We start from the raw sequence: 13,809 nt of genomic DNA on the forward strand, positions 1-13,809 counted from the left end.
ATCTGACACTAGACTTGGCAGTTATTCCTGGGACCTCACTGGGCAACAGTGGGGGTGTAGGGGATGTATTCTGTTGGAAATTTCCTCTTCTTGGTGTCAGGTCCTGCAACGATCATAATGCCAAGGCCAGGGAGGAGAATTCTATAATCATTTGTGAGCCCTTGCAAGTGTCCAGGAGCACCACTTGAATAACCTGGGAGAGAAGATTAAGCCCTGCAGTACCCAATTTTGGAGCAACCACAGGACCAACTGCTGTTCTCCTGTCTATCAACTGTGACTACTTACTCAGAAGCAGAACCACTGCAAAATGCTGCCTCTACCATGAACCCATATAGGCAATCCAGGAGGATATTAAGGTCGATGGGTGTTGGCCTCATGGGGTAAACCAGATTGGAATCACAAATAGATGAGCTAATTCTACTTTATTGTAAAGCTACATTGACAGAAACTTGCAGGTATGAAAGTACAATTCTCTCCCCCATCTCCTTTACAGCCTGAGAAACTAGGGAGGGCCTCTTGCCCTACCCACTATCTAGCTGTGGGCTATGCTATCTCTTATCTGACCATTCCCTTGGCAGCATCTCTTCACCCAGCCTCCCAAGGCCTTTCCCACATATCATTACAATGGTACTGAACACAACCATGAGGTTTAATAGGACTTGGAGGACACACTCCCCTCCCTCCAGGTTCCAGTAAATACAGTGTCATCCACAGAATGACTGATGTTGTTACCGTCTCATGTCTAAGCCTGAATCCTGACAAAAGGGATCCAGATAATTTTAGTCATGAGCCAAACCCATATTTCAGGTTTCTAAACACTAGCATTACTTTGTCTTCAGAAATTTTCCAAAATGGGGAGCCTATCTGTAAGCTGCTTCTTTATTCCATCCATTCCTCAACAGTCCAAGTGGGAGATCTGAATCCTAAATACAAACACCTGGAATAAAGTCTCCTTGAACAGCATGGGAGTTACTTCTGTGTAAACATGCAAAGGATGTTATTACACGCTATGGCCATGGCAGTGATCGGGGATGAAGAGTTAGTGATTAGCTTCATACATTGCATTAAGCTTTAATTGGTTTAACTATGGTTGATTGACAAAACTGTAATTGACTGATTTCACAGAATACTCTAAGCCAAAATGAAACAACCCATTATGGTTCAGGGCAGTGTGTGAAACCAGTAATTGCCTTTAATGTGAAACCAATTCATTCTTAATGAATATGGCCTAAATTCACATTAAATTATTTGCTTAATTTACCCTGGGACTTATAAGTATAGAGATAGGACTATTCTTTAGCAAGCCTGTATATTAAGATACATGGATGGTTAAAGGAAATGATTGTGCCATCACTGTAGCCTTATCGTTCATGGCTCTTCAGTCATAGCTGGTAACTTTCTTATGGTTAAACATATCATCCAAACCTAGAGGATCCACCTTGTTTTTTAACTGAGTCTGAAACCAATCTGAATAGTTTCAAATTCCAGTTAATGCTAAGCAACCATGATTTAGTGTATCATATCAACTAAGATTTATTTCATCAAGTAGTTCATGCAAGAAACACAGATTAAATCAACTGATCCCACCTGGTGTCCTCCAGATGTGTCAGGACTAGAACTCCTAGAATTTAAAACAGTACGGTTCAGGAAGGATGGATGCAATTCTGCCCACTGGTTCCCCCCCCCCCTACATTTCATTAACATCAAAACAATGGATCTAAAAGCACATTAACTAGGTCAGGTGTCAAAAAAGATTACTGTGGAGTCCTTGGCGCTCTCTGAGCTTGGTTCTTTGATTGCACATGTTTAATTACCTGAAAGACTACTGAACTTCATAAACCAGAAGATCCATCTAAAACCATTCTTGTTTATGCAGGGTTCAGATCCCGTGACTTCTAATAGTAATTCCAACAGTGTAACATTTTGCAACTTTCCCAGAGATTTTGCTAGATTGATCCTTTAATGAAAATCTCTGATTGAGGCTGGCTCACACATTTACTTATAAGGGGAGAAATTATTGGGTTCTTGGTATTCTCTGAGCTCAATTGTTTTTCTGCAGCTGTTTTGTTACTAGGATTGGTAACATCATCAGGGCATGGGAGTAAAGTTGGTTGGTTGTATAGTTCCTTGACCTACCAGCATTGATTATGGTGTGTGGTTTCTTTCTTGATAGTTCCTTGATTAGGATATAATTTCTTCCTTGATAGTTGATCTGGTGCTGGTTCCTGTTTATCAGGTGTTGGTGCTAGGTGACCTTCCTCAGTCATGCCACTCCGGCTCTCCCATCAGTTGAGCATGCTGTTCTATCTTCTCCTTCTCTGTGCAGTTCCTTCTTTTCCAAGCCCTGGCCCAATTCAAGGGTGAGATCTCTGAGGGCATCCCTCCCATGGCCTCTTTCTCCTTCCCTTTCTGCTCATCTCAGGCACATGTGCATCCCCTTCCCCATTTCTCTGCAGCCCAGTGAAGCCTCTGCTGAAAATGCTAAGGCTACCTCTAACAATACAGTAGTAACCATATCCTATTTGGCTGAAAAAAAGGTCCAAAGAGCTGGCATATGCTGAATTAAAGGAATACTAATCCCCTGTATCTTGACACAGGCTGCATTGGCATATCATGCTAAGTCATGTTTTAACCATGGCTTGTTTGGCAATTTCTAGCTTGTCTTTCTTCCGTTTGCACTTGGTGCCTTGCATCTGTTTAATTCAATGTACAAAAACCAACCAGGAAAATGCCAGGAGACTGTTGGCAATTCATGTCTCCTTGTTGATATATCACATCTGCAACCCTTAAGCCACTATATTCATGCAACAGGCTAAGCCAAACAAACAAGCTCATTATTGCTTAGCTCAATGTGGGAACCCATTGTGAAAATACATTTATATGCTAGCGCCCTGCAGGGAATTTAAACGGGGAGCTGCAATGGCTGCATGAGTGCTCCAAGTAGCACCATCAGATACATTTAAGGGAAAACAGCCCCTCAAAATCTGCTGTTGTACTGAATTACTGTATGTATTCTGCTGTTTCAGCTGGTTCCTTTGTCAAGGCTCTGATAATGTAAACTGCTACCCAGAATCTTGTTTCTATTTAGCTTCTCACAGTGCCCCCAATGTAGAATTGCACTGGGATATTGCAAGAATTTACAGTGGAAGGTTGGATCCTGCTGCTTGACAGAAGGAATCTCTGGGCAGCCCTCATGGTGCTTCCATCTATTTGGCCTTTTCCTCAAGAAAGGGAGTGGGTTGGAGGGTTAGACACTATTTCCCAAATGAGCAAATTTCTGCTCCATGGAGCTTTCAACTCAGGAAAAAAAATCAAGAAAAGGTGGCCCCATTGGATACCACAACTAGATGGTACATAGAACATTTCTGAGCAGGGTGGTGTGATGCCAGTATGGTTTATAAGCCAGATTTTATAGCTTTGTGTGCCGTACGAATCTAGCCAATTGTGACTCAAGAAAATATAATCAAACGAACCATAGCATAGTCTGTTGTGTGAATGTAGTCACAACATAGTCAACAGTTCCAATCATCCCTGCCACCAGCCAAGTTACACTTCAGTAACAACTTGGGATGGTTCAGAGTTGCCCATCCCTTCTCTAAAATGGAGATTCAGCACCTGGAGGTGAACCCAGAATGACAGCTATTGAAATTTCTGTGTTCAAGGTATGTAGTTTTTGCACCTGACAATGTTGGCATCCCACTTACTTTAAAAGGGTAGTGTTGTCTCACTTAGAACTGGGATTTTGTTTATATATTCTATAATTATTTCCTTTGTCTTTATTTAATAAAGTATATTAAGGTGTAACTTGATTATATACATTATCATTCAGCGATGAACATGGTGAGTAGGATTTTAGAACAGTTTCAGAGCGACAAACCAACCAACCAATCACAAACAATATGAAGAAATCTGTATTTATAAACTGACCAGGATGCTTTCTTCTTGAAAGGAAAAGGTTAGGTCACATTTAAGGCACACATTTCAGAGACGCAGAATTTAAAAACCCAAAGCAAACCTCAGATATTCATGAAAAAGGCAGGCTTGAAAAAGAAATCACACCAATGTCTACAGAATGATCAGGCTATTCAGATATAGATTAACAGTGTCGCATTCATGTCTCTCTTTACGGATGGGATAGCAAAATTCAATCTTCATTCCTTCCTCTGCTGTGCTGTTAGGGATTATCACAAGGGACGTCTAATATAGCTGGTGGGCAGCAGACTGAGGAAGGCTATTTTGAGGAAATCTTTGTTGACTTGTTAGACAATATTTTTTTCTTTTTTAAAAAAGAAGTCCCATGTATTTAGGGGTACGTGTGTGTCTGCAGGTGGAGCTTGTACTGTCATGGTTGACATCTTGACTTACTGATCATACCCTGTGGACACCCCTGAATTTGTTAGTTTTTTACAGTTATTTTGCCATACATATTGCTGCAGAGAAGTTCTCTGGGAGAAAATGTCATTGAGCAGCTCAGTTTCTGTATCTATCCAAAACACCAGGAGGAAGTGTGAACTTTAAGGCTTTATGTTGTTTCACACAGTATTTTTATCCAACAATTGAGATAAGCTGTAAAATCTGAAATGCTCAGGCTTGAAATAGTCATGGATATTGTATTTATCTGTTTATCAATCACATTTCTACCCTACCACAGTTAAATTACTCTCAGCAGCTTACACAAAATAAGCCAGTGTGGGGGTCTTCTAGAAAACACCTTATTAGACACAGTGACTGAATTCTTTCCAATTGGATTTTTAAAATCCAGATTCTGTCTTGGAGTATTTAAATATCTAGTTCCTAAATGCTGCTGTGTGATACAGTATTTGCAACTAGACTTAATGCCCATAAGAGTTAAGCTTCCTAATCATGGTCCCTCTTAGGAGCTACTCATAAAGTTCTGAAAACCCAGGAGGGCAACCAGCAAACTTTCTGAGATTCAGTGCTTTTTCACTGCTCTGCACAATACTTGTTTGAATCAGTTAGGGAAGGATGCTACATAATTCATAATACCAGTACCAAAAATGTATTATTCCTTATAAATAATAATCAAGATTCCTTTTAGCAAAACTATACTTAAGTGTATTATATCTCTTGGTAATTTAAAGTTTGTTTCCTTACAGCAAAAGCTAAACTTTCTTTGGTTTCCCCAATCAGGACATAGATCTTTTCCAGAGTACAGATAAACAGTAATCACACATTTTCCTGCTTTGTACAGCCAGGATAGATTCCCAAATAACTCTTTCCTTGTACTCATGGGGTGTTTCCTGAGATCAAGCACATCTGCATACCATGGAGACATATGGCCAGGTTTGATTTATGCAGTACTTGTTAGCCCCAGAACAGCAGCTGGGGCTATTTTTCCCAGATATAGATAAATCAGCAAATCTGTGTAAATAACTCTTAGTTGGGATGTCTGTTTTCTACTTTTCAATTCAAGTAGTTGAAAAATTTAGGATCTTGTTCCAAAACAAAGATTACAACAAAAAACAAAACCAGAAACTTAGGAAGTTTAATAATTCCTAGGTGACCCTTGTTGACTGCACCTATTTTGTTTGTTTATTTTCTATCCCTTTATTACTTTTATAAATAATTCAAGGTGGTGAGCATATCTAATACTCCTTCCTCCTCCTCTTTTCCCCACAGCAACAACCCTGTGAGGTGAGTTGGGCTGAGACAGAGAAAAAGTACTAGCTAGTACTTGCAGGAGCAAATGACCAGGTGATTGAAATCCCCCCTTTTAAACATGCATTGTATACATCACATGACATAAAAAGGGCAGGGCTTCAATTGCCCTGTTGTACTGCCATTTTGACATTATTTGCTTCCGTCTAGACAACCTTGGGTACTTGGATGGGTAACCACCATAAAATACCAGGGATGTGGGCTAGAAAATTGAAAAAAACATCTGGAAGAAGGCAATGGAGAATGACTACCATTTCTTTGCCCAAAAGTTCCTAGATGGACTTGTCCCTGAAGTCACCAGGAGCTAAACTTGACTCAGACATTTTATATGACCATTCTCTGAAGCAAATGCTCATCCATTCTCATTTTATACAACCATTCTCATTTTATACAACCATTCTCTGAAGCAAATGCTCATCCATGCAAATCAATTGCGGACTCTGGAGGAAAATGCCATTATTTTTTTCTGGATGATATCCCATAATCATGGAACAGCATATCTGTTAGTACTGAACAAAGAGGCAAGTGAAAACGTTTGCTTCTTCAAGTTAGCAGTTGCCTTTCCTTTCCAAAACAAACTGATAGTTAAGGCAATCCCTCAACTTCATGCCCAAATGAAAAAAACAACACACAGTAACCACAGAACTGATGTGAACAAGTTAGTAAGAATCACTTGGTAACAAAACCGCAAACAATATTTTGGGATAAAGAAGTAGATAAGGAACTAAACCTGAGAATCCCTGCCTACCACGGCTACATGTAAAGAGTCAGCAGAAGCTAGAATAAAATCCTCCATGGGAACTTGTCCATGAGAAGGATGTGTGGAATGTCCTCTGGAGAAATAACAACAGAAATCACAATAAGACCACATTCATTTTCTCCTTTAATTCTTTAATTTATGGAGCAGGGGTCTTTTACCGCAGGCTAGTAGATAGGCATCTTCTTAGACAAGACACAGGATATGAGGTTTGTTAGATTCTTATCCACTGAGGTAGAAAGACTCAAAATCTACAATTTCCTGATGATTGATGGAATGGGCTGACTCTGTGGGCTGACTTTAGAACACTGTTAGAGCTCAGTTTCTTCAAAAGGCAGCATTTTTTATTAATAAACTCTGCTTCTTTTGTAAAAGGTTCTGTTGATTTCGGCTTTTTGTCTCTGTTACTGTGATAATTACTGCAAGGTTAAAGAAGGCCATTTCTGGGGCTCTATGAAACTATTTTTATTGCTTGATTTATGTGTGTGTGGATGAGGGTGTATATACAAACTTAAATGCATACTTATACACATGCATGCATACACTCTTCAATTAAGACTTCATGTGCTTATTCTAAGGTAGTGTTTCTCAACCTTGGCAACCTTAAGAGGTATGGACTTCAACTCCCAGAATTCCCCTGCCAGCATGCTGGCTGGAGAATTCTGGGAATTGAAGTCCACACCTCTTAAAGTTGCCAAGGTTGAGGAACACAGATCTAAGTTGATCGTACACTTTCCAAATAGGTACTCCATATTCTGCCTCATATAAAATTTGCTACCAGGAAATTGACTGATCGGCTTCCTTTCCTTACATGAATGCAGACTCTTTTTCTATGTGAAAAATCAATCCCAGAGTATAGCTCATTAAATAATTTTATAAACAATAATATCTTGCCCTTCAGAATTATTTCTCTTAGAATGCTTTACAGTATGTTAAAATAAAAACTGAAACCAACCAACAATAATGAGACTGCACAATAAATTAAAAAAAGCATATCAAAACTCTGTGGATTTTGCTTCTTCGTACCGATATCGGGCCTGGAGTATCAGTCAATCTCCCGAGGGCTACACAAAGATTTCAAGAAAAAGCAGGCAGTCTCACAGTCATATTTCTAGCTCCTGGGTCCCTATATCTTCCTATGAGTGCCACAATTGACACAATTGTCTGCCGAAAAAAATTCAGACCCTAGCCAGGTTTCAAATGCAGTTTGACTATCATTCTACCAAATGGCCTGTTGAGTGAGAGAAAAAAGCAGTGGGCAGTCACAAAAGAAAAATATATCCAGTTTTCTAAAGCTGATGTTCTTTTGCTGTACCTGAGTAGAATACAAGTAGAACACAAGAAGAGAATGTAAGAAGAGAGATTCCTTTATATATCCTGGATAGATTGAAGAGCACTATGCAAAGATCAAGCAACTGACTGACTTTAGTCCAAAGGCATGAATTTTAGATATTTTTTTTTTGTTAAAGTACCTCAAAAAAGAGCAACGTCTTTAAAAATAGATCTAATGAGGATATAATCCTCTTGTAATACACTGTGTAAGGCATTTCAGTTCTGGCACCTTTCTGTTTGTAGACATTCACGACATCGTTTTGTTTTCTGGTGATAGACAACTTGTCCTTCAAACATGGGAGGCCTTTTGGGACATTATACATCATGGAAGCTTCTATTAATCCATTTAATAATCCATTATTTTTCATTTTGCTAGGAATAAAGTGAAAGCATTCTTGTTAAAAAAAAAAGACAGACCATAAAAAGAAGGCACCTTAAAGCGATTGAGTGGAGACTGTGATATGCTGGTAAGAAAGTTTTTCACACTTTGAAAATCAACTACGTGGACAGAAGACTGTAGAAGTAGGATCATTCTCTTCCCAGTTCTTTTCCAGTAGTTAGATTAAAACTCTTCATTTTGTTTTTTGTTTTTTTGCACGAGCATCTAAATTCATGCTGTGATCTCTGTGGGAGAGAGAATGAGTGTGTTCTTAGTGATATGTCTAGAGAAAATGCATATTGGGATTCAGAAGTGGAAGTATGTGTCATATCTGCAGCACACGTCGATTCCACATGCCCCTCCTGGAATGATAGTGGTGGAAGAAGTTCCTGATATACAGTCGCTCTACCTCCAGGCCTGCCTGAAATATTCTGTAAGAGAAAGTGGAGCAAGATTTCAGTGATAATATAATCAGCATCAGTTCTGACCTACTGTTTATAGAGCTCAGGTGCTAAAAGTTATAGTGTTAAACTGTAACATGATTTGTTTGTTTTGGGTTTAGCATGATATGTGAACCCAGCCACGATGGATGGCAAGTCATGATTTATAGCTTTGCTTTACATGTGAGTCAAGGCACTATGATTTCTTCAATAAAACACATTTAACAGAGTGACAAACCAAGCCACTCTTTCTTTACTTTGATGCTAAATATGAGACAACTTTCTCATATGGCCAAATATCTCCCATTCTGAGTTGTCCAAGACTCTTACTGTGGGGCTGTCACCGTTCTTACCGGTGACACTGAGTTCTCTATTCCTTCTGTCTGTAATGTGACAACAAAATAGATATGGGATCAATCGCCCTCTTTTTCTTTCCCCTTTAAAATTTGGTGATTCTTTGCTTTCAGATTTAATGTGCATTTCCAAATGCGATATACTTCTGAGCAATTTTGTGGAAATTTGTTAAAATAAGCTCCAAAGGCTATGAAGAAAAAATTAGCGCTGCACAGAAGGATTCTTGTGGCACTTAAAAATAGACACACATATTTTTGCATTTACAGATGAACAGTCAATTTACATGGTTATCCAATGGAACAGAGAGAAAATATTTTAAAATTCTGTTTGCTTTGAGATCCCACACTGGATTATGGGCGATTTATGGAGAATATTCTAGGCATGAAACAGAATGTTAATGTTCAACCATAAAAGAGATGGGTAACAAGTGTGAGCCTTTGTTAATTAACAGATCTATCTCTCTATCATCTCTATCTATCTATCTGTCTGTCTGTCTGTCTATCTGTCTATCAATCATCTTCTTATTATGCCTGGCTTTTAAAAAATGCAGTAGTGTCACAGAATGAATCTATAGCAGAATTATTTCTGAATGTGTGGTACAACATTTAAAGAACAGTTAAGCAAGTATATAAACATGAGAGGATCAGTACTCAGTTCAGCTATATCATGTTGCCTGGGAATTCTAGGGATTTTCCCCCAGCGCATTTAGAGAATATCATGTTCAGAAAAGCTGGATTGTGTAATAGCCTCTTCTAGTATGTGAGGAACTACAACTTCAAAAGAAGTTTCCTGAAAAGTGTATCTGAAGCTTCTTCTTAAGGTTATCAATTCAGCCAGTAAAATGGCACATTCATTTTATTTTATTTTGTTCAACTGACCATGATAGTACAAACAGTTCCTCTCCTGAGAATGGCCACTGGCTGAACTATTTACAAAGATAGCTACCAAATTCTTACTGACCTGTCCAAAAGCTCCCAGTCCTCTCCTCCCCATTTGTCACGGAACTCTTGTGTGTTCATTCCCCCAATACGAACCAGATCAGACTTATATATACCCAGGAGACCAAAACCATTAACTTCCCAGTAGCCTACAAAGGCAAAGCATAATTGTTATCAGCCACAACTTCTTTTTCAAAAATAAATCCTCAGACCATCCATGATATCTATGTGCATAGACATGTAATAGATTTAATTGGCTTGCAAACTCTAAACTCCCTCCACCAAACTACAGGATTGGATGGGTTTTCCCCCCCGTTTTTTTAAATTGCTATAATGAATTCAGTTATATGAGATTTCAACTCAAAAATTCAGTTGATAGAGATTCTCCACATTACTGAACAATAGACATGTGTTTGGAATAACAATGAGACTACATTGCATCATACTAACTCCAGATAAAATTTTGATTTGAAACATTTCAGAATCATGTCATATGTAGCCTGTGAGTTCATAGTCAAATCATTGATATTTGATAAGATTTCGTGCATTGATTTTGTGTGTTGTCTAGGGACCAAATATTTTCATGATATTCATAATAAATTAATAGAGAGCCAGTCTGGTATAGTGGATAAGACACCAGGCTAGAAACCAGGAGACAGCAAGTTCTAGTCCTGCCTTAGGCACAAAGCCAGCTGGGTGACCTTGGCCCAGTCCTTCCCTCTCAGTCCCAGGAAGAAGCAGGCAATGGCAAACCACTTCTAAAAAGTTTTGTCAAGAAAACTTCAGGGAGTAGCCCAAGCAGTCACCAGGAGTCAAGACTGACTTGAAGGAAGCCAGGAGCCAAATGTCATCACTACAGCAGCTATACTGTATCTGGACAATTGGCTGCTAGCTGTACATTTGTTATATAAATCAAAACAGATGTATTTATTTATAACATTTCTAACCTGTTTTTTCAGTACTAAAAAGAAACCAGTCTTGTCCGTAGTAACAACTGTTTGTGCATTTATGTATAAACACACATATACACATATAGATAGAAGATATACACATATATACATATACATACATGCATGTCACTTGGAACTGAAAATTCTTACTGGTAAAGGTAAAGCCATATTCAATTAAAATAAACAGAACACAATATTCTCTATTATCTGGAGAAAGCAGTTATTCCCACGTATAGAGAATTTGGCTATGATTGAATTATTTAAAAAATCCCACACCAAAGTCTTTCTGGGCTGGAGATTGTGGGAGCTGATCTCCCATGTTTTCAGAGAATGTCAATTTAGGGAAGGCTGCCCAGAAAATAAATCCGTAATTCAAGAGTCATCTGCCCACAAACCCTTACCATCTAGTTGTTGTGGAGTGGCACCACACATCAGCCTCATAACTACAGGTGCAAAGGCCATTTTCCCTTCCACGCAGTGCTTCCGAACAGAGTCAATGAACCCTGCTGGGAAATGGATGTGCAGATCACACAGAAAAATGATGCTGTGAGAATCCTGTAGGCAAAGATACAGAACTGTTAATTTGGCTGCTTTCTAACTCGAGGGTTTGTCTCCACTGCCTCCTTGCCCCCAGATCTGAGGTGGCCACATACCTTTTACAGAAGACAAATTCTCACGCTGGTGCCACCGTCTTGTCACCAGCCTGCTGCTGAGGCAGGTTGAAGCCAGATCAAGGTGATCCAGCAGGAAAGTGGTGCTTTCCACCAGAAAACACAATAAAATATTCTGTGTTGCGCAAAGGAAGAACCTGAGGGAGGCTGGTGACCACCTGCAAACTCCAACTGGCACCCTGCAGAATCACCTCCTCCAACTTGGCCACAGGGTTCTGTACCTTCATGACTAATTCTGCTCTGACTCCTGGAGACAACAGAACCCCACTGATGCAACCTATACCCTTTCCTTTGTACTGCTTTTGTTCCAGTATAGCAAACATCAAACTTATCAAATATTCCCATACGTACAAGATCCGATCTCAGGTCAAACATCTCTTGAAAATGCAGAAAACTGCTGATAACTTGGTTACCACTGCAGAAGAGCTGTGCGTAGGGCTTCCTGCCTCCTGTGTCAAAAGACTTTGGGGCTGCCAGGGAGGAGGCAGATGGTCAAGCCCAAGAGGAAAAAGTCTGAAAGAATCACCCGGGCTGCTTTTTCCCAGCTCAGGAGCAATCTTCAGAAGCAACCTTTTGGGCTGGGGAAAAAGGCATCAGGCAGTTTTCTCTCCCTCTGCAAGCCCTGTATGGAGAACCACTCCCTACCTGATGGATTTCCTTCTTTCTTTAAACTCAAGACTTGTAGCAGGAGAAGTAGCAGCAAGTGCTGAGCTTAAAAGGAGAAGGGAAAAGGGGTATGTATGTGGCTTTCTACACAAGATTTGACTTTTCTTGCTGGAAAAGAAGAGCAAGGAACTTCTCCTGCTGCAAGTCTTGTTTTCTCCTAGTCCACAATAACTAATTGCTGTTCAGGTGGTAATATGGGTTACTGTCCACGCAGGCAGCAATTTCATTCGCTTGCTGCAGAGCCATGGTAAAAGGATCACAGCTCAGAGGCTGGAGGAAAGCAGGTTGCTGAGTGGGTGTGGAGGAGCCCATTGTATTAAGGACGAGCTTGCACACATAGGTGAAAGGACTCCCAAAAGAATAATGAGGGCAAACATTGGGCATACATGCCATAAGCAACCCATCAATCAGGTACACTTGTCCAGCTTGCAGGAAACAAAAATTCTTCCCCTTTCTTTTTAATCGCTAAAATATTGTTAACATTGGAAAGTTTAACCTAAATATTTGGGTTAATTGAACATATGTTTCTCTAGCTTGTCCATTGCTTCTTCTCTTTTCCTTAGTAAAAATATTTTCCCCTATATTCCAATCTCCTTCTGAATAACTGATTGTCTGTTAACTAAACAGTGCCATCTTTTTTAAAAGGATTACTTATTTATTTTATTTTATTCAGTTCAATTCATGAGCCACCTGACTCCAAACTGACTGTGAGCAGCTCACAGTATAATAAACAATAAAAATACAACACCGAACAAAACACAGTGAGATCTGACTATACAAAAACATAGACACAAACACATCCAACAAGGGACTCCATCCATCTTAACCCAACGCCTGGGAGAACCTCCAGGGCTTCAAAGCCTTATGGAACACCAACGTGGTGACAGCCACATGGAGTTCAGGGGGGAACTGCGACAGAGAAGGCTTGCTTCCTGGGTCCCTATAGATAGCACTGTTTGATCAAAAGGACCCAGAGTGCACCAACTCTGCCAGTGTGTACCAGCCAGGCAGAAACCATGGTAGATAGACAGTCCCTCAAATAAACTGGCCATATGCCATGTAGAGCTTTATAGGGGATGCACCTGGAAGCAAACTAGAAGCCAGTGCAGCTTGTGAAGCAGAGATGTCACATGGGCATGCTCACGCTGCTGAATTATCTTCTTTAGAGAACACTGCTAAGATATTATCTTTAAATGCTTTTTCTTTATAGTGGAGCCATGTAACATTCTATATTAGAAACTCTCATCACTTACCCTCACTTTGTCTATGCCAGCCTGCAGACCTTTAGACCGCTCAAAATTCCCAATCAATCGCAAGTATTGGTAGCTGAATAGAAGTTAGAGAGAATGGAGTTACAATTGTTATGGAATTGTATGGAAGTTCTTGAATCCTTCCCCAACTCTTTTATAAATCACTGTCTGTTTCAAAACAAATTATCCCTCAGCTTCAGTCTTCCATCCATAAGATGGAAACCTGAAAGTAGGGTTGTGACTTTTTATTTTCTGCAAGAAAGAAGATGCAATACTGGTAGATGTAAATTTGCTGCACCTGACTGTGGGTAAATACAGCAAGTGAATGGTTACAAGTGAATGGAGTCAGTTATAGGTAGAATTAACTGGATGGCTCAGATGAAAACTTTAGGA

At 39.7% G+C, this 13,809-nt stretch overlaps 1 protein-coding gene across 1 annotated transcript in view; it reads right to left on the minus strand.

Annotated features, from left to right (window-relative positions):
• Nucleotides 1–7,292: 7,292 nt before the first annotated feature.
• B4GALNT3 (beta-1,4-N-acetyl-galactosaminyltransferase 3) overlaps nt 7,293–13,809 on the minus strand; it is a 98,573-nt gene continuing 92,056 nt past the window's right edge. Inside the window, exons 17-20 of the mRNA XM_063308865.1 lie at nt 13,420–13,492; nt 11,231–11,384; nt 9,902–10,028; nt 7,293–8,578 (exon numbers count right to left, since the gene is read on the minus strand). Coding sequence (XP_063164935.1) covers nt 8,473–8,578; nt 9,902–10,028; nt 11,231–11,384; nt 13,420–13,492 — 460 coding nt within the window. The 3' untranslated portion in view covers nt 7,293–8,472. The remainder of the gene's footprint in view (nt 8,579–9,901; nt 10,029–11,230; nt 11,385–13,419; nt 13,493–13,809) is intronic.

This window comes from Candoia aspera, chromosome 7, assembly GCF_035149785.1.
Source record: "Candoia aspera isolate rCanAsp1 chromosome 7, rCanAsp1.hap2, whole genome shotgun sequence".
NCBI lineage: Eukaryota > Metazoa > Chordata > Lepidosauria > Squamata > Boidae > Candoia > Candoia aspera.